Source organism: Aquarana catesbeiana, unplaced genomic scaffold (genome assembly GCF_042186555.1).
Source record: "Aquarana catesbeiana isolate 2022-GZ unplaced genomic scaffold, ASM4218655v1 unanchor225, whole genome shotgun sequence".
In the NCBI taxonomy this organism is placed as follows: domain Eukaryota; kingdom Metazoa; phylum Chordata; class Amphibia; order Anura; family Ranidae; genus Aquarana; species Aquarana catesbeiana.
Window position 1 is genome coordinate 411,840 of NW_027362652.1, and position 21,758 is coordinate 433,597.

At 47.5% G+C, this 21,758-nt stretch overlaps 1 protein-coding gene across 1 annotated transcript in view; it reads left to right on the forward strand.

Moving 5' to 3' along the window:
• Positions 1 to 21,758, forward strand: part of LOC141121574 (uncharacterized) — a 94,420-nt gene that overhangs the window by 21,939 nt on the left and 50,723 nt on the right. The window contains 3 exon segments of the mRNA XM_073611209.1: positions 5,627 to 5,728; positions 5,813 to 5,936; positions 21,650 to 21,747. Coding sequence (XP_073467310.1) covers positions 5,627 to 5,728; positions 5,813 to 5,936; positions 21,650 to 21,747 — 324 coding nt within the window.

Consider the following 21,758-nt stretch of genomic DNA (forward strand, 5'->3'; position numbering starts at 1 on the left):
CACCCTGGATTTCTTCCACTCTGATCTCACCCCCAGATCCCTCCACTCTGATTATACCCTCACCTTGATCACACCCCCAAATAACCCCTCACTGTAATCACCCCCCCCCCAGATCCCTCCACTCTAATCACAACCCCAGATCCCCCAACAGGTCCCTTCACTCTGATCACAATCCCAGATCCCCCACCAAGTCCCTTCACTCTGATCACAACCCCAGACCCCCCACCAAGTCCCTTCACTCTGATCACAACCCCAGATCCCCCACCAGGTCCCTTCACTCTGATCACAACCCCAGACCCCCCACCAAGTCCCTTCACTCTGATCACAACCCCAGACCCCCCACCAAGTCCCTTCACTCTGATCACAACCCCAGACCCCCCACCAAGTCCCTTCACTCTGATCACAATCCCAGATCCCCCACCAAGTCCCTTCACTCTGATCACAACCCCAGACCCCCCACCAAGTCCCTTCACTCTGATCACAACCCCAGACCCCCCACCAAGTCCCTTCACTCTGATCACAATCCCAGATCAGATACCCCACCAAGTCCCTTCACTCTGATCCCAACCCCAGATCAGATACCCCAACAGGTCCCTTCACTCTGATCACAATCCCAGATCCCCCACCAGGTCCCTTCACTCTGATCACAACCCCAGGTCCCTTCACTCTGATCACAACCCCAGATCCCCCACCAAGTCCCTTCACTCTGATCACAACCCCAGACCCCCCACCAAGTCCCTTCACTCTGATCACAACCCCAGACCCCCCCACCAAGTCCCTTCATTCTGATCACAACCGCAGATCCCCCACCAAGTCCCTTCACTCTGATCACAACCCCAGATCCCCCACCAGGTCCTTTCACTCTGATCACAACCCCAGATCCCCCACCAGGTCCCTTCACTCTGATCACAACCCCAGACCCCCCCACCAAGTCCCTTCACTCTGATCACAACCCCAGATCACCCACCAAGTCCCTTCACTCTGATCACAACCCCAGATCCCCCACCAGGTCCCTTCACTTTGATCACAACCCCAGATCCCCCACCAGGTCCTTTCACTCTGATCACAACCCCAGATCCCCCACCAGGTCCTTTCACTCTGATCACAACCCCAGATCCCCCACCAGGTCCTTTCACTCTGATCACAACCCCAGATCCCCCACCAGGTCCCTTCACTCTGATCACAACCCCAGACCCCCCCACCAAGTCCCTTCACTCTGATCACAACCCCAGATCACCCACCAAGTCCCTTCACTCTGATCACAACCCCAGATCCCCCACCAGGTCCCTTCACTCTGATCACAACCCCAGATCCCCCACCAGGTCCTTTCACTCTGATCACAACCCCAGATCCCCCACCAGGTCCTTTCACTCTGATCACAACCCCAGATCCCCCACCAGGTCCTTTCACTCTGATCACAACCCCAGATCCCCCACCAGGTCCTTTCACTCTGATCACAACCCCAGATCCCCCACCAGGTCCTTTCACTCTGATCACAACCCCAAATCCCCCACCAGGTCCCTTCACTCTGATCACAACCCCAGACCCCCCACCAAGTCCCTTCACTCTGATCACAACCCCAGATCCCCCACCAAGTCCCTTCACTCTGATCACAACCCCAGATCCCCCACCAGGTCCTTTCACTCTGATCACAACCCCAGATCCCCCACCAGGTCCCTTCACTCTGATCACAACCCCAGATCCACCACCAGGTCCCTTCACTCTGATCACAACCCCAGATCCACCACCAGGTCCCTTCACTCTGATCACAACCCCAGATCCCCCACCAGGTCCCTTCACTCTGATCACAACCACAGATCCACCACCAGGTCCCTTCACTCTGATCACAACCCCAGATCCACCACCAGGTCCCTTCACTCTGATCACAACCCCAGATCCACCACCAGGTCCCTTCACTCTGATCACAACCCCAGATCCACCACCAGGTCCCTTCACTCTGATCACAACCCCAGCTGTGATCACCGAGTCACTGAGACTCGGGTGATGACCGATCCATGGAAGGGGCCGGTCCCAGCCCCTTACCATGTGATCAGCTGTCAGTCAATGACAGCTGATCACATGATGTAAACAAAAGATCGCTGACAGCGTGAGTAGAAAAAAAAGCCGATCACCGGCTCAGATGTGAGGGACATCGGTCCCGAAGTGGAAGAGGCACATCTGCCTCATCAGTGCCACCTAACAGTGCCACCTGTCAATGCCCACAAGTGCCACCTATCAATGCCCACCAGTAGTGCCAGTCAGTGCCACCTAGCAGTGCTGCCTATCAGTGTAACTGATCAGTGCCCATCACTGCCACCCATCAGTGCCTATCACTACTGCCTCATCAGCAAACATCAATGAAGGAGAAAAATTACCTGTTTTAAATTTTTTATAACAAAATATAAAAAAAAAAAACATTTTTCTTTTTTTAAATTCAGTTTTTTACATTTTTTTAACAAAAAGTAAAAGTTGCAGAGGTGATCAAATACCACCAAAAGAAAGCTCTATTTGTGGTGAAAAAAATGATAAAAATTTAATTTGGGTACAGTGTTGTATGACTGCGCAATTGTCATTCAAAGTGCGTCAGCGCTGAAAATTGGCCTGGATAGGAGGGGGGTTTAAGTGCCCAGTAAGCAAGTGGTTAAAAATGCTGCTGTCTTAAGGTATCTAGTCTTATGGTGGCACCAGCCCTGCCTACGCCCCTCTAAATTTTGTACCCGGGGTGACTGCACTGGCTGCCACCTATGCTACACCGCTGCATCACAGTGACGTCACAGCTCCTCCTTCTGGAATTAGTGAATTCTATGACATCATAGCTCCTCCTTCCAGTGTCTCTTCATCCAGAGCCAAATAATCATATTACATGACATGGACCTCACAGCTCATGCTTCTAACGTTCCACCATCCATAGTTGGACCATCCTATGAAATCACGCTGACCCTACACAGACCACACAGCTTTAATTTCCAAAATCTCCCCCTTCAGAGTTAGCCCATCCTATGACATCAAACTGAACTCACAGTTCCTCCAAATGTCCCTCCATCCACAATCAGCCCATCCTATAACATCAAACTGACCTCACAGCTAGTCCTCTGAATGTCCATCCATCCAGAATCAAACAAGAAAAATAGCCCTGGGACTTTAGATGAGGTGAGAGAGGTTTAGCCAATGTCCACAGTAAACACTGAGACAAAATCAATTTATTCATTTCAAAATGTTATGTAACTGAGCGGTAACAACAATGATTGTGAGTTACCAGGCATAATAGCCAATGTGCACAACACAGATGAACGTAAATATACAAAGATTTATTACAAATGTTATACATCAATGAGCAACAATAAAACTTGAAAGTTGCTGGGTCAGTAAGTACACATACAAAATAAGATGATAAAATGTACATACATGTGGACAGGGAAGTATGTAAACATAATGCAGACATCAATAATACCCAGCATGTACCGGCATAAAATAAGCATCAATAAAGCCCTATGCATTTCGAGAGACCCTGCTCGCTCTTCAGGGGCGGATGCATGAATGTTGCATCGAAGTCTGAGATGAATCGCCAAACGCTGGATATCAAGATGGCAGCAGTGTAATGCATCCAGCTCGGGAGCTGAGGAGGCGGAACAAAACAAAGGCCACAATAGGGGAACATCCGGAGGATCGTCACGGACTGGATAGGGGTATTTCTCACTGCGGTCTCCACTTAGCCCCTTAAAATTGTGTCTGGAAAATGTCTCAATGGAGTGAAAAACATCCAATGGTTGTCAGTTTGTTCTTGGAGATGTGACCGCTCTATCCAATCGCCAAGTAGTGAATCAGAATCCCAACCGTGCTGAACGTCCAGATATACCCACAAGACCCCAAAGGCTACACCCCCAGCGTCATGTACGGGCGGTGACGCATGGGCGTCCAAAAGACATCCACCATCAAATGGGGGTGCACTTCTGTGCATAGGGCTTTATTGATGCTTATTTTATGCCGGTACATGCTGGGTATTATTGATGTCTGCATTATGTTTACATACTTCCCTGTCCACATGTATGTACATTTTATCATCTTATTTTGTATGTGTACTTACTGACCCAGCAACTTTCAAGTTTTATTGTTGCTCATTGATGTATAACATTTGTAATAAATCTTTGTATATTTACGTTCATCTGTGTTGTGCACATTGGCTATTATGCCTGGTAACTCACAATCATTGTTGTTACCGCTCAGTTACATAACATTTTGAAATGAATAAATTGATTTCGTCTCAGTGTTCACTGTGGACATTGGCTAAACCTCTCTCACCTCATCTAAAGTCCCAGGGCTATTTTTCTTGTTTTTTTGTGCACTATTAGGGATGGAGGTGTCAGAGGGGTCACACCAGACCTTAATCTTCCTTTTTTTCCATCCAGAATCAGGGCATTTTATGACATCAAAAAGACCCTACACTGACCTCAAAACGCCTTCTGTCAGTGTCCCTCCATCTGGCTCTTTTCTCTCTTTTCCAATGCTCTTATGATGTGGGCAGACCTTTGACATTCTCCCTTGCAAAGCAGGACTGTTGGTCCTATGTTGTCTGTAGTGACGTCAGAATGCCTACAATAACGTTTAAACCTATGGAGTTGGGGGGGGGGGGCTTGTGTGGGTATTGTAATATTGGGATAGTTAAGCTCAGTGGTAGAAGCAATTTTAGTAAGTCCATGCCAGTCCGAACTGTGGTTTAGGGCTTGTTGGCCAACGTTTATCAAACTGCAAGTTCCTCAAGAGAATAGTTGCTCACTCTTCACCAGTGTCACTGCTTAGGCCTTAAAACTTGTCTCTTGGCAGGACCCTCCGACCGGGCCAAAGAGTACCTGTGTGTTTCTGTGTCCCTCTCTCAGCTCCCCTGGCTCTCTTAGCACTCCAGGTTCTCCCAGCAATTTCAGCTGCAGCACCCTGCTGCTTTGTAGAGGTTCTCATGACAACCTAGGCTCTCTCTGCTCTGAGACCTTCAGATTCCCACAGTTCTCTTGACTCCACTAGTTGTCTCCAGAATCCTCCATTCACTTAACAGTCTCCACTTCTTCAGCCTTATGGACAGGAAATTTCTCCTCCCCTCATGGACTATTGTCTCTTTAGGGGAGTACACCTGTCTTCTAACGAGAGTCCTGAACTGTTCCCAAGTCCTTCATTATAAGGGATGTGCACACCTGCACCCACAGCCTGCTGGTCTCCCGCAAGACCTGGACACTGGGTTGGAGATATCTTCCCTCCCAAAACTCTTTGAAAACCCAATCTGGGAATACCAAAGCCTGGAGAAAGTTGAAAAACCACCTTTTTTCTGCATTCAGAATCCATATTGCGTAGCTCCACACTCTGCATATGTGCAAACTTTGTGTCATATCTACTTCCCTTTTCACAGTGGTAGGGCCTCACGTTGTCACAGTATATTATACCTCAGTTCTAAAGTAGGGCTTTAAGAAAATTGAAACCAGTGGAGTGAGGATTCTGGGAGGTCACATGACATCACTCTTATCTCCAGCAATAAAACACAGATCGGGCCAGAGAGGTGAGGAGGATTCTGGGAATATCATTTGATTTTACTATTTGTGTTCAATTACAGAGTTTTCCTCCTGTGAAGTCTGGTGATCATATGACCATCACATTGCCTTCAGTTCCCATTGTGATAGAATAGAGAAATAAAAAGAAGATTCTAGAAGGCACCCTCAAGATCACTGAGCTGCTGACAGGAGAGGTGAGCGGTGCTGGGAATTCTGGGACATTATCTAGTAACAGACAAGGGATGTGTCTGGATGGTGACTATCATTGTGTGTGTCAGGTTCCTATAAGGTGTCAGGATGTCACTGTCTATTTCTCCATGGAGGAGTGGGAGTATTTAGAAGGACACAAGGATCTCTACAAGGACGTCATGATGGACAATCAGCCGCCCCTCACATCACCGGGTAAGAGGAGACTTTATTGTAAAGGAGAGATCAGTACGGAGGGTCCACCTAGATCCCCCATCATCTGATAAACACATAGAAACAATGAATTCAGTCAGTGTGTGTGTTTCCTACAGATGGATCCAGTAATGGGAACCCACCAGAGAGATGTCCCTGTCCTCTGTATTCCCGGGATTCCACACAGGAAGATCACACCATCCCTCACCATCATCAGGTAGATGAGGAACAACCACTGGTAATTATGATTTTTACAGAAGTATGTTTTTATTGTTTTATTACGTCTTTCAGAGTGGAAACCTTGGGGCTGATAATATTGTTGTTAAAGAAGAGAATAAACAGGAGGATGAGGAATATGGATTGATGGAGATTTCAGAAGGATACAAGGATATGATGGAGCCACCTCAAACAAGGAACCCACCAGAAAGATGTCCCCATCCTCTGTATTCCCGAGATTCCACACAGGAAGATAACACCATCCCTCACCATTATCAGGTAGATGAGGAACAATCACTGATAATATCATTAGGATATGTACAATATCTGCATAGTTACAATTTATGAAATTTGTATTTTATATTCAGAGTGCAAACCTGAATGATTCTAAAGTTGAGGTTAAAGAAGAGATAAAAGAGGAGGATGATAAGGGTGGGGTGATGGAGGAGTCAGAGTTTCTAAAAGGACACAAAAATTGGGACACCATGGTGGAATCCTCCAACTACAGGAACCCACCAGAGAGAAATCCCCATCCTCTGTATTCCCGGGATCCCGCACAGGAAGGTCACACCATCCCTCACCATCATCAGGTAGATGATTGACAATTACTGGTAGTTATGATTTATACACAGCATGTTTGTTACAAGGAATGTTTATTTTCTATTCAGAGTGGAAACCTCGGGAATGATAATATTGTATTTAAAGAAGAGTATAAAGAGGAAGATGAGGAGTATGGCGTTATGGAGGAGTTTTCAGGACACAAGGATATGATGGAGCCACGTAGTGCAACAAACCCATCAGAGAGATGTCTACATCCTCGGAATTCCCAGGATTCCACACAGGAAGATCACACCATCCCTCCTCGTTACAAGGTTGGTGGGACGGAGCATCTAGAACATGGACTTGTGGAGACAATGTGTGGATTTTTATTGTGATGTCACAATATTAAAGCTTATATTTTAAAGATTATATTTTTCATCCTTCTCTTGGTTTAGGGTGAAGATCTGATAGATATAAAAGTTGAGGTCAAAGCAGAAGAAGAAGAGCGGTATGTGAGGGATGATCAGCAGTCTATGGAGGAGGATGGAATAACGGGGACATTTAAAGAGGAGGACACTTCTACAGAGATCAGAACAGGTGGGTCGTAAACACTGAATACATTCCTCCACCCATACTGCTCACTGATTGGCCTAGAGCAGTGATGGCAAACCTTATCTCCCCAGATGTTTTGGAACTACATTTCCCATGATGCTCATGCACTCTGCAGTGTAGTTGAGCATCATGGGAAATGTAGTTACAAAACATCTGGGGTGCCAAGCTTCACCATCACTGGCCCAGAGTAAGGTAAGGACTGGGTGAAATCTGTAAAACATGCACTAGTCACCCCCAACCTTAAAAAGCCATCACTGGACCCCACAAATCTGAACAACCTATGCCCCATCTCCTCCCTCCCCTTTTCCTACAAACTCCCTGATCGTGTGGTCTGCAACCGACTGAGCGACCATCTGACAGAGAACAAACTTATTGATCCCCTTCAGTCTGGATTTTGCCCTTAACGCTCCACAGAAACTGCTCTCGTAAAACTCACAAACGATCTTCTAACAGCTAAAACCAATGAACACTATTCTGTACTCCTACTCCTGGACCTCTCTGCTGCCTTTGATACGGTGGACCACCCCCTCCTCCTCAAAAAACTCCACTCTTTTGGTCTCATTGACTGTAATTTTTGCTGGTTCTCATCCTACTTATCCCACCGCACCTTCAGTGTCACTTAATATTCTATTTCCTCCTCTCCTCTTCCTTTCTCAGTAGGGGTTCCCCAAGGTTCTATTCTTGGACCTATCTTATTCTCAAGCCCCCCCCCCCCCCCCCTCCTCCCTGGGTCAGCTGATAGTCTCCCATGGCCTTCAATACCATTTCTATGCCGATGACACCCAAATCTATCTCTCTACTCCTCAGCTCACTCCATTAGTCTCCTCACACATCACTAATTTTTGCTAACAGACATATTAGCTCGGATGTCACACCACTTCCTCAAACTTATTCCATTCAAAACTGAGCTCATAATAATTCCTCCTCCATGTGCCTCTTCCCCTGATTTCTCTGTCAAAATCAACAACACAACTATCAACTCATCCCAGCATGCCAAGGTTCTAGGTGTAATCCTGGACTCTGAACTCTCCTTTCAGCCCCACATCCACTCACCATCCACAGCTTGCCGCCGCAACCTCCGCAACGGTATTTCGGTTGGCTATGCTGCATCCAGGTGACCCTGGCAGCCATCTTGGGTCACGCGGAGTCTTTTTAAGTCCCTGCCCTGCCCAGGTTTTTGTGTGCATTTGTGAATTGGCTGGTGTAGGGAGAGCATACACATTGTCAGGGAGAGCACTAGTGACAGGGAGAAGGTCCAGTGGAGCAGGGAAAGCTCAGGGACTACGTCTGCACCCCCCAGCAAGCTCCCTTTTTGGGTCCGACCGGTCAGGCTTCATTCCACCCTCCTTGGCAAGCGATGTCTTCCGCTTGGGCCCATTACCGCTGACTGTAAGTTCCCAGATGGGCAAGCTTCCATGCTGGGCTGTTGTACTGTTTGCAAGTTCTTCAATACACTCGTTACTGCATTCTGGGCCTCTGTGTCTTTACTGCCGCTGCACCTACCCAACATGCTGGTTGTGCCGGGTGGAGGGATATGTTTGTATAGTCCTAGACCCAAGTCACTGAGTGCAGTCCTGACTCTAAACTATATAATTTATATTACATATTATGTAGCCCTGACCCCTGCACTATGTACTCTCTGTCGTGCATTATATAGTCCTTAGCCATGCAATATATACTCTGTATTATGAATGCTCCTGGCCCCTGCTCTATACTATATGCTCTATTTTGTGCATTACACAGTCCTGATACTATATAGTCATAATTGCTGTATTTTATACAATATGTTGTACATTACATAGTCCTGACCTCTGCTCTCTACCCTCTCCCCACTGCTATATATACACATAATATGTATTCTCTTTTGTTACACTCATTTTCTTCCATCTGGATATTTTATATCTGATTTGATTGGAGCACAGACTTTTACATGATGATAATGTGATAACATCCTCAAACTTTCAAACCTTAAACAGAAAGTGATAATGAGGGAGGAGTCAGTAACCCAATGATGGTGGTCTTCAGGATCAGTCCAGTCTTCATCTTGGATGTTCTCCGCCATCCTCACTCTCTGACCTCTGGTGGGGCTCAGCCCCGCTGTTATTCATAACTAAATTATGGACTAAATAAGGAAGTGCAGTACTTCTTGTGTTGGGAAGATGGCAATGAGTAATAGAGGGGGTGGGGACACTCGTCCTATAATCCCCTCATCACTGTCACTCCTATAAAAGACAGTTCTCGTTGTTTCCTCACTCTCTGACTAAGGTCCATGAATAAAGAAATGAACTGGTAGGAGATCAGAGGACCCATTTACTAGTTACCTTGAGGGTGGAATTATAAGATCATCGGAGACAAAGCTGTCTGATGTGGGCGGAGTCCTGGTTTAGGGGAACCAATCTGCTGATGTCTAGTAATAATCTTTTTATTTCTATTTTAGTAGATGGACGGGAGATGAGGAAAACCTCAGAGGATTGTCTCACTTTGTCTCCAGACTGTAAAGTAGAAGATGAGGACATCACACAGTATAGTCCAGAAGAAAACCCGGCTACCTCAAATGTCCATCCGGCACCACACAGTGTAGATGGACCATCGTATTCCTCTTATCCTGAGGAACCTCAGACTGTGAGGGACGGTGCAGTCCTTCCAACAGATAAGAAGTTTTCCTGTACTGAGTGCGGGAAGGGTTTCCATTTTAAATTTAATTTTGATGATCATATAAGATCTCACACAAGTGAGAAGCCATATCCTTGCCCTGAGTGCGGGAAATGTTTTTCAGCAAAGTCACATCTTGAGAGACATCAGAGATTGCACACAAGTGAGAAGTCGTGTCTCTGTCCCGAGTGCGGCAAATGTTTTGTAAGGAAATCGGAACTCATCACGCATCAGAGAGTACACACAGGTGAGAAGCCATATTCCTGTCCTGAGTGCGGGAAATGTTTTTCAAAGAATTCACAACTTTACAGTCATCAAAGATTGCACACAGGTGAGAAGCCGTATTCTTGTCCTGAGTGCGGGAAATTGTTTACACAGAGGTCCGGTCTTTCCAGACATCAGAGATTGCACACGGGGGCAAAGCCGTATTCCTGTCCTGAGTGCGGGAAAGGTTTTTTATATAAGTCCACTCTTTCCACACATTGGAGAAGTCACTTTCCTGAGTGAGGGAATTGTTCCTCACTGAAGTCCTGTCTTCCTGTACATCAGGGATCCCACACAACCCTCGAGGTGTATTAGTACCCTGAGTGCGGGAAATGTCTTCTATATGAATGTTGCTGGACATCACAGCTCTCATGTGGGGAAGAAGCACACCCTGATATACACCTCAGATATACTCCATGGCTGATCTTCATCATGTAAGAAACCGTTCATAAGGAGATCAGAGATCACCAAAGACATGGATGAAGTGTTGTACCGTGTTGGCCATTGATGGCAGTAGAAAAATAAAAATGGAGTCATTACCTTTCATTGGAGTATGTTTTGTGGTGTAATCTTTTGAAACTATTTAGAGGTCTATTTTTTTTTAAATAATAATAATAAAATATTTACAAAAATGTCAGGGGTGTACTCACTTTTGTGAGATACTTTATATATAAGTTTCGGAAATCACACCACTCAGTCTTGAACAAGTGACAGTGCTAAAATCTTCACAAATGTGTCTTTTTGTGAACCTCCACCTCTAACTGCAATGTCTGCTCACCTTCAGAATCAGACCCCACTACGGAATCTCATTTGCCTCTACAACACTCCTGTGAGCTTCCCACTACCACTCCTGCTCCTCCTGGTTCCAATTCAGGTGTTCAGAATGTTTCCTTATGTTCGTTCCTCATCCATTAGAACACAACATGAGATAAAAAAAGGGAGAACCATAGTGCTCTCTATTTTCAAACTATTTATTCTCTTTAAAAACAAGGATTATACAAACTTACCAGTATAGCATAAATACAAGCGTTGAATTATCTCTGCTCACCGCTGATGCTTTGATAACTATTGTGTGATTGCACGGTCTTGGCTCATCCCAGCCATATGCATTATGCCCTCCTATTGGGCTTCTTCTGTAGGCCGGCACGCAGAGGACAGGGTCAGAAGTTTGTAGGGCAGTGTACAGAGTGGTAGGCACGGCAGAGGATAGGGTCAACCATTTGTAGGGCAGTGTACATGGGGTAAGCACGGCAGAGTACAGGGACACCAGTTTTGTAGGGCAGTGTATAGAGGCTATTGGTTTGTAGTGCAGGGGAGGGGGATTCAGCAGGGCAAAGGATGGAAAGTCAGCAGGGGATTGTACGGGAATTGGTAGGGCAGTGTTCAGAGGGTCAGCAGGGGATTGTTCAGGAAACAGTAGGGCAGTGTAGAGGGGGTCAACAGGGCAGAGGAGAGGGGTCGCTGCTGGCAGAGCAGAGGACAGGGGTCGCTGCTGACTTGGCATGGATCACTAGTGTAGAGGCAGAAGATGGGGGATCACCAGTGGAGAGGCAGAGGATAGGGAGATCACCAGTGGAGAGGTACAATAAAAGTGGATTATTAGTGGAGAGGCAGAGGACAGGGGGAGGCCGAGGACAAGGGGATCACCAGTGGAGAGGCAGTGGAATCGCCAGTGGAGAGTCAGAGGACAGGGGGATCACCAGTGAGGAGGCAGAGGACAGTCACAAGTTATATCTCACGCACAGCATAGGCATACTTAGAATTACACCTCAAAACATTCTGCTACTCCTGAGTATATGGATACCACTTGTGTGAGACTTTTCAACAACCTAGATGCGAAGAGGGGCCCAAAATCCAAAGAACACCTTCAAGTATTTTAGGAGCATCAAATGTGCATCTAATTTCCTGATTGCCTGATTCATATTTTTGGGGCCCTGGAACAGGACAGTGGAAACACCCACAAAATGAAAGGCATAATGAGTCTTTTGAAAATGTATTTTTTTGGAAAATATGGAAAGAAAATGAAAATGTATTTTTTTACACAAAGTTGTCAATAAGATATTTCTAACAAACCGCATGGATATACTATTAAATTACACCCCAAAACACATTCTGCTACTTCGACCAAGTGTGGTGATACCACGTGTTAGACCTTTTCACAGCCTAACCACACAGAAGGGCCCAAAATCCAAGGAGCACCTTCAGGCATTCTAGGGGAATAAATTACTTTCCTACCTATCATATTTTTGGAGGCCGTGGAGCGCCAGGACAGTAGAAACACCCACAAAATGACCCCATTTTGGAGAGAAAACACCCCATGTCATTTTTGTGCCACAAGTTTTTGGAAAATGCTAAAAGAAAATGAAAATTAATTATTTTACACAAAGTTGTCAATTTAATATTAGGATATTGCTCGCACACGGCATGGGCATACTTAGAATTACACCCCAAAATACATTCTGCTACTCCTCCCGAGTAAGGGGGATACCACATGTGTGAGACTTTTTCACAGCCTAACCACACAGAGGCCACCTTAAGGTGTTCTAGGGGCATAAACTATGCATCTAATTTCCTGACTACCTATGACATTTTTGGAGGCCCTGGAGCACCAGGAGAGTGGTAATATTTGTCATTGACTCTGCTGACACTGATACTGGTATGGCAGCCATAAGGACGCATGTATGGAGTATGGCGGTGATCAGGATGTTGGTTTGGGGTATGGTGGTGATCAGAATGCTGGTATGACACTGATAAGGACATGGGATATGGCAGTGATCAGGATGCTGGTATGGGGTATAGCGGTGATCAGGATGCTGGTATGGGGTATGGCGTATGGCAGTGATCAGGCTTACTGGTATGGGGTATGGTGGTGATTATAATGGTGTATGGCGGTGATCAGGATGCTGGTATGAGGTATGGCGGTGATCAGGACACTGGTATTGGATATGGCGGTGATGAGGACACTGGTATGGGGTATGGCGATGATCAAGATACTGGTATGGGGTATGGCGATGATCAGGACACTGGTATAGTGGTGATCAGAATGCTGGTATGAGGAATGGCGGTAATCAAGACACTGGTATGGTGTATGGCAGTGATCATATTGCTGGTATGGCCTATGGTGGTGATCATATTGCTGGTATGGCATATTGTGGTGATCAGAATGCTGGTATGAGGAATGGCGGTGATCAGGCCACTGGTGTGGTGTATGGCAGTAATCAGGATGCGGGTATGAGGTAAGGCTGGTATGAGATCAGGATCATCTGCTATACACTGGTATGGTGAATGGTGGTGATCAGGACACTGGTATATGGGGTATGGTGGTGATCAGGACACTGGTATATGGGGTATGGCAGTGATCAGGACACTGGTATGGGGCATGGCGATGATCAAGATACTGGTATGGGGTATGGCGATGATCAGGACACTGGTATGGGGTATAGTGGTGATCAGAATGCTGGTATGAGGAATGGTGGTAATCAAGACACTGGTATGGTGTATGGCAGTGATCATATTGCTGGTATGGCCTATGGTGGTGATCATATTGCTGGTATGGCATATTGTGGTGATCAGAATGCTGGTATGAGGAATGGCGGTGATCAGGCCACTGGTATGGTGTATGGCAGTAATCAGGATGCTGGTATGAAGTAAGGCTGGTATGAGATCAGGATCATCTGCTATGGCGGTGATCGTGACCCCTCTGGTATGGAGGTTATCAGGACACGCTGATATGGAGGTGATCATTTAGTGGCAGTAAATACCTCATTTTCTTTATGTAGCACCCTGGAGTTTAGGCAGGGTTGCTCCAAAATTTACCTGCCAGGAGTAGCTACCTTGGCTAATTGTTATGCCGCGTACACACGGGCGGACTCGAGTCCGTCGGAAAGATTTGAAACATGTTTCATTTCTAGGTCTGTCGAACTTTTGGGGAAAAAAGTCCGCTGGAGCCCACACACGATTGAATTATCCGACGGAGTCCGGTCCGCCGGACCAAGTCTGTCGTAAAGTTCGCTCGTGTGTACGCGGCATAATTCCGCGTACACACGAGCGGACTCTTCGATGGACTAGGTCCGGTGGACTTTTCGACTGACTTTCCGACGGACTTTTAAATGAACGGACTTGCCTACACATGATCAACCAACCAAAGTCCGACGGATTCGTACGTGATGACGTACGACCGGACTAAAATAAGGAAGTTCACAGCCAGTAGCCAATAGCTGCCCTAGCGTCGTTTTTTGTCCGTCGGACTAGCATACAGACGAGCAGACTTTTCAACCGGACTCGAGTCCATCGGAAAGATTTGAAACATGTTTCATTTCTAGGTCCGTCGAACTTTTGGGGAAAAAAAGTCCGCTGGAGCCCACACACGATTGAATTATCCGACGGAGTCCGGTCCGCCGGACCAAGTCTGCTGTAAAGTCCGCTCGTGTGTACGCGGCATAAGGGATCATCTGATTCCTTCCTAAGTCTGGCACTGCTGCACTTTTCTCTTCTGGCGCTAGGTGGCCGGGTACCTGGTGGCATTAGATAAGAGAAGGGCAATGCAAGGTCAGAATATGGGTATATGGGGTATCTCCGCCAATGAGCAGGGGTTTTCTTAGATCCCTTGGCCTGCTGGGAGAACCTATATATTTGGGTGGAGTCAGGTGATCAGTGTTCTGTTCCACTTGGACAGCTGTCTGGGTGGAAGTGTGTCGTATTGCCCGGGCTGCTAGGCCGGAGTTTGGGCCTATCCTGGGCACATCCAGAAGCAAGAGAGCAGTGCAGGGTTGGGATTGCGGCTTGCAGTCCAACCACAGTTGACGGTTCTGCCGGCCTGGAGAACCTGTCATGGTCGGAAGTAGAGGGGAAGCTGTCGCCACCCCGGGACCAACCACCTTATTACCAGGGACCACAGTGAGTAACTGAAGCAAGTACCGGAGCAGTATTCTCACCAACCGGGCACCAGTGGCATCTCCAGCTTTCATATTTAGGGGGGGGCACATGGGGGGACAGGGACAAAAGTAGGGGGGCAACTATGAAATGCAATTATATATATCCTGGGGCCTTTACTACGATCCCACAATGGGCCCTTTCACATGTTCTGCAGTGAGCTCCCTTCCTACTGTATTGGGGCCCCCCAGGGTGGCAGAAAACAAGAAATATATGTCACCAGCATACCAAGAAAATATAAGGGTCCAAAGCAGTGGGAGAACTATCAGGGTTGCAAAGGTTGTCTTGCCACCGGGCCCTGGTGTTCTGCCACTGTGGAGTTCCCCAGCCTCCTCTTGCTGTCCTGCCCCTGCTATTGACAGCGCTGGTCTGGCATCTCTTGGAATTTACAGGCTGGTTCTCCTGTCCTAAGGACGGGAGAAATCAGTCTGTTTTTTCAGTAACTGAGAGTCCTGGTGGAGTCCTTCCTGCAACTCGCTCTTCTCCCTGCCAATGAGGATGTAGGGGAAGGAGCAGATTGGCGGCCATGGTTGTGTGAGAGCTCGCATTATGCAGTGTCAGCGAGCAGAGGGAGGGGGGAGGAATCACCCGCAGGAGCTGACTCTTAATAGAGACTGTGTTACTCCAGCGGTGGCCCGAGTACATCCGCTATGAATGTAAACAAAAAGACCTTTTTGTAGAAAATTTTTTTTTTTTTTTTAATTGGGGGGGGGGGGGGGGGTGGCACATGGTGGGGCACAGCATAATGTTGGAGGGGTCAGGGCCCCCTCTGCCCCCCCCCCTAGTGACGCCATTGCTAAGCACGGTGAAGAATCAGGAAACTTCAGGTGGTGATCAAGTCAGGGACCCAGCCAGCGGAGGTGACGCTTGCAGAGCAGCCTTGTGTGTCAAGCCAGGGACCGAGCAGGCCAGTGGGGTGAAGCTTGAGAAGTATCTGGAGTACCAAGCTAGGGACCCAACAGAGAAGCGGGGGTGACGCTTGAGGAAGATACTACGGTGAAGATTGGAGGAGCTCAAGGGGTTCTGTGGCAGAGAATCGTCTAGTCTAGTGAGAGAGACTGGGAGCTCAGTGAGCTGAAGAACTACAAGAAGTGATTGTAGTAGAGGTGAAGGAACCGTTACACTTTGTGTTAGGAACTGTTAAAGACTGTTGCCATAGGAGACAGCGATTCTACACGTGCAGATGTGGTGTTTTGCTGAATGCCTTTCCCTGCATGGCTGTCCTCCTGTAGAAGTCTCAGAGTCTGCCAATTAATCTTGCAACTACCTAAGGGTGTCCTGGCCCTAACCCTCTCTCCCAAAGTTCTGTTAAGAGAAATAAAAATCTCTTTTGCATTCAAAAAGTGTCTGGCGCCCAATGACTTTAACTACTTTGCACTCACTATGCCTCACAACCCACCATATACAGAAGGATGTCAGCTATATATAGCCCTGGAGGTTCTCAATAGACCGAAGGAGGCCTGGGACCTTGCTACATATACTTCCACTTTCATTGCTGGTAAATAGCCTAGGCGAATGACGTGTTTCCTACCTTCGCACTGACTCCCAACAGAGAAACGTCCGATATTCCAGGACTGCTCATTTCTACTTTTTATTTTTACTTTTCTTACTCTCGTAAGAGTTCGCTGGCAGGGGAGGGGGCGGGCAGGGTAGGGTTGTCACCTTTTCTTCGAGCCAAACCCGAACACTTTAGCGGCACATGGCAATTTTATTTTATTTTTTTTAAGGGGGAACGGTGTGGAACTCTGATGTAAGGGGGTTTCACCAAAGCTAACATCAGAATTGTTAGCCTTCCCCCTTAAATCATGGTTCCCGAAGCCACCCCTTACATCAGAGTCCACAGAGCAACCCTTACATCTGAGTACACAGAGTCCCCTTTACCATAGTGCACTCACTCGCCCAGAGGCAAGCGAGAGAAGGGAGGAAGGTGGCCTATGGAAGGCGGCCTATGCACTTGGCGGTTGTGGTGCTTGGTTAGTTGGGGAGCATACTGTAGGTGTGTGCAACCCAGGCAGCAGAGGGAATCTGCACTACACTGGGTGATTAGAGTGTGCCCAGGCACACCTAAGTTGGGGGGCCACAGTCCAGTCTGAATAATGTGTCCGGGTTGCAGGGAGTCTGAATCCTAGACACATGAATCAAAACCTGAACTGTCCAGGTGAATCCAGGATGGGTGGCAACCCTAGGGGGGAGTGGAGCAGGGCTGGGGGGAGTCAGAGGAGGGCTGGAGGGAGCCGGATGAAGGCAGAGATAGGAGGAGACTTGCAAGGATCGATTGCGCAGGGGCGGCCGAGCTGAGCCCTTTATGCGCATGCGCTCCCAGGCCTTTGTGTACAGGTTACTATAGCAGCCACGGAGGAAGTTCCCTGCCGCTGCTATAGTGACCTTTATGCTGCGTACACACGGTCGGACTTTACGGCAGACTTTGTCCTGCGGACTTTTCGACGGACTTTACGACGGACTTTCTGAATGAACGGACTTGCCTACACACGATCAACCAAAGTCCGACGGATTCGTACGTGATGACGTACGACCGGACTAAAACAAGGAAGTTCATAGCCAGTAGCCAATAGCTGCCCTAGCGTCGGTTTTTGTCCGTCGGACTAGCATACAGACGAGCGGACTTTTCGACTGGACTCAAGTCCGTCGAAAAGATTTGAAACATTTTTCATTTCTAGGTCCGTCGAACTTTTGAGGAAAAAAAATCCGCTGGAGCCCACACACAATTGAATTGTCTGACGGACTCCGGTCTGCTGAACCACGTATGCCGTAAAGTCCGCTCGTGTGTACGCGGCATTACACATCGGAACAGAGGCGCTGTTTCTACTGCGCATGCGCAGCCTGGGGCCCCTTTTTCTGCGCATGAGCGATATTTCACTGGGCTGGCGAGCGATTAGCATTATTGCCGGCTGCATTTGCCATCACTACGAATGGCTGCTCACAATAGCAGCATGGGGGATAGAAACAAGTTGGTTTTACACAGAAAGAGTAAGCCGATATTCATTACTATTTCCAAATGCTGCTGTACAATGTTTAGACTGCATACTGATGTTTTTATTTTTATTCAGCCAGCTTGACTGCAGTTCCTCTTTAAAGTTTTTCTCTTTTTTCACTTAACTTTATTTAATGGAGAGCAGATCATGCTCCATTTGCAGCTTCTCTGGCCACAGTGGTCAGGAATGATAGCACTGAACCCGGAAGTGACGTAATACACATAATTTGTGGGGCTTCGGCCAATCCCCAGAAGTGGACGGGCAGGGGGCGGAGACTATCCTATAAATAGGCATGGCCCATGCCAGCAGGGCAGTCAGGTGGAAGATGGAGATGCAGTGTTGAGGAGGCTGCCTGTGGCCCTGAGGGGTGCCCCTTAGTTTGGGGGGGGGGTGTTCTGCCTTGGGCCAGGGTTCGGGTGCTGAAAGAATCCTGCCAAAGACACAAAGGAGGAAGCTTTCCTGGAGGCAGGGGAGCAAAGAGAGAGGACAGAGTGAGTAGCTCAACACTGGTGGGGACCAACAAAGGGGGTGAGACTGCCACATGTAGCCAGTCTACCTCGAAGACAGCAGTGGGCCTAAGTCTTCTACCTTTCCCTTGAGAAATCTCCAGAGAGTCAGCTGGGTGGGCTGGTGAAGAGTCAGTCGGGCAGACTGGTGTAGAGAGAGACAGCCAGGAGGGCTGGTGAAAGAGGCAGCTCCAGACAGGTGGGCTGGTATTGCCTGAAGAGGTGGTGCTGGGATCAGTGACCACAAGGCAGATGGGAAAGTTACTTGTTGTGTCACTCCACGTGTGCTACTGTTAGACCCCTTTCACACCGCCTGCAAACTGACCCGAAACAGCCGCTGCTGTGTCTCCAGTGTGAAAGCCCCGAGGGACGGGAAAAATGTCCTGCTAGCAGCATCTTCGGAGCCGTGTATACACCGCTCCTGCCCATTGAAATCAATGGGGCAGCGCGGCTATACCACCGGCAAAGCGCCTCTGCAGAGTTTTTAACCCTTTCTCGGTTGTCTTTGGAGCGCCCAAAAGTGTCCCAGGTCTGTTACAATCTTATAATGTATGCTAAAAAAATACATTTTTGCTGTGTGCCACTATAGTGTTCGGGTTTGGCTTGAAGAAAAAGTGGCAACCCTAGTGCTGCCACCTCTCAGAGATCCAGGATATATAGGGGGAGAAGCAATAACTTCTACCTATCTGGCAGGGATGGAGAAGCCATACACTCATCATCGGACGCCACAGGGATAGCACTGCCCATTGCCTGGTCCTTGGCAAATTTACTGTTCATGCTGTGATTCTCCGGATACAGACATCACAGGACCAATAGCTAAAAAGCGAGGCTGTCCTGGAAAATCCAAGACAGTTGGCAACTATTAATCTATAGGGATATACAGTACATACACACACACACAGCACAAGGCCATGTTCACACAGAGTTTCTCTGGGCTTCAGTTCCCCTAAACTCCTCAAGGTGGTGCTGTCTTCCTGTCTACCCAGACAGGAAGTCTCTATGGAATATAGATAGGAAGTGATGTGAGGTACAGACAGGAAGTGATGTCACATACAGATAGAAAGTTCCGAGTGAGAGGTGAGTCGGGAGGAAATAGAGAGGAGACATTACTGGAAGTGGTATCAGAGGAGGTAATAAGATCTTATTTTCTATTTACACCCAGTAACCCCCGTCATGTCCGTCCTCTTCCTCCATAGTCACTGTGATGTCTTTTATCTCCAGCAGATGATGATACACACATATATAGTGTGGAAACCTAAATTAACCACTTCCATACCACTGAACGTCATATGACGTCCTCAGCTTTCAGTGGTGATATCTGAATGATGTCTGCAGCTGCAGGCATCATTCAGATATCGTTTTTTTCCCTACACCATAACAACGATCATAGCGGCAGTTCAGCCTCTTGATCGTTCTTACCAGCGATAGGTGGGGGCGTCCTCCGGTGCTTCTCCGGGCTCTCCCGTGCAATCGGGGACCCGGAGAACGAATCCGCTGGCGCCGGAAGGAAGTCGTAGAGAAAACAGAGGGACAGATGGTCCCCGGCAATCTCTATCACTCTCGGAGGCCCGGTTGCGATGTTATGACGTCACGTCCGGGCCGCCGGTAGTAAACAAAGCTGGGGACTCGGCTAGAAAGCATCAGATCTTTCATTTTTATTTTTGATCTGATGCTTTCCAGCATGGAGGAGAGATGTGGGGTCTTATAGACTTATAGTCTTATAGACCCCACATCTCTCCATAAAGAGGACCTGCCACGCACTATTCCTATTACAAGGGATGTTTACTTCTTAAAGCGCTATGTTACAAGATTACTTTCAGGTTTGGGATGCACACACGAGCGCCCCCCTACTGACCCGCGCTGTGATTAGACACAATATGGTTTTGTCAGCAGGTTTCAGCCAATGATCTATGGCTGAAACCTGCTGATCGGCTGTGGCCAACCACAGCACACAGTTCTGTGTTTACAAACCCACAGAACAGTGATCTGACTGTTTCTTCTCCCTGACCAGCAGGGAGAAAAAACAGCCAGATCTGTATGTAAAAGCAGAACATATTACACAAATTACATTTGTTGGGCACACAGTTATTCCCTTGAAGCAGAACATTTTTTTGCACACCCATATGAAATTATAAAGTGTCTGTGAATTAACGGGATGATCGGCGGAACCAGGATTGTATGATACTTTCTAATATCTAGGCGGAATCCTTATCTCACTAAGAGGGAGCGTCCTTACCTAAGTTTTTGAAGTGGAACATCACAGCTGGCTTCTAATTGTAACAAAGAGTGTGAGATCCCTATTACCTGGGATCCATTCCTTCTGGTAAGAGGCGCATAATTCCTTTCTTGTGGGAGAGAGCACTTTTACAAGCACGGATTTGGCTGTAATCACAATAAGAGCATCTATGGACTTTTTTTTTCTTTTCTACACCTTTAGATGTGGACTTTTGTTTTTTCAAGCAATTTATATATTAATTCCATGTGTATTGGTTGCGCACATATTTTCTGTATATCCCCTTGATTGCCCCTTGATACTAACCCCCTTCCCAGCCAGTGTCATAAGTACAGTGACAGTGTATAGTATTATATCTGATCACTGTATTAGTGTCACTGGTGATGTCAGTGTCAGTTAGTGTACCTCCCATCCAGGGTCACCAGCAAGATCACCGAGTGAGGTGAGCGTTGCTTGGAATTCTGGGACATTATCCAGTAACAGACAAGGGATGTGTCTGGATGGTGACTGTATCATTGTGTGTGTCAGGTTCCTATAAGGTGTCAGGATGTCACTGTCTATTTCTCCATGGAGGAGTGGGAGTATTTAGAAGGACACAAGGATCTCTACAAGGACGTCATGATGGACAGTCAACCGCCCCTCACATCACCGGGTAAGAGGAGACTTTATTGTAAAGGAGAGAGCAGTACGGAGGGTCCACCTAGATCCCCCATCATCTGATAAACACATAGAAACAATGTATTCAGTCAGTGTGTGTGTTTCCTACAGATGGATCCAGTAATGGAAACCCACCAGAGAGATGTCCCCGTCCTCTGTATTCCCGGGATTCCACACAGGAAGGTCACACCATCCCTCACCATCATCAGGTAGATGAAGA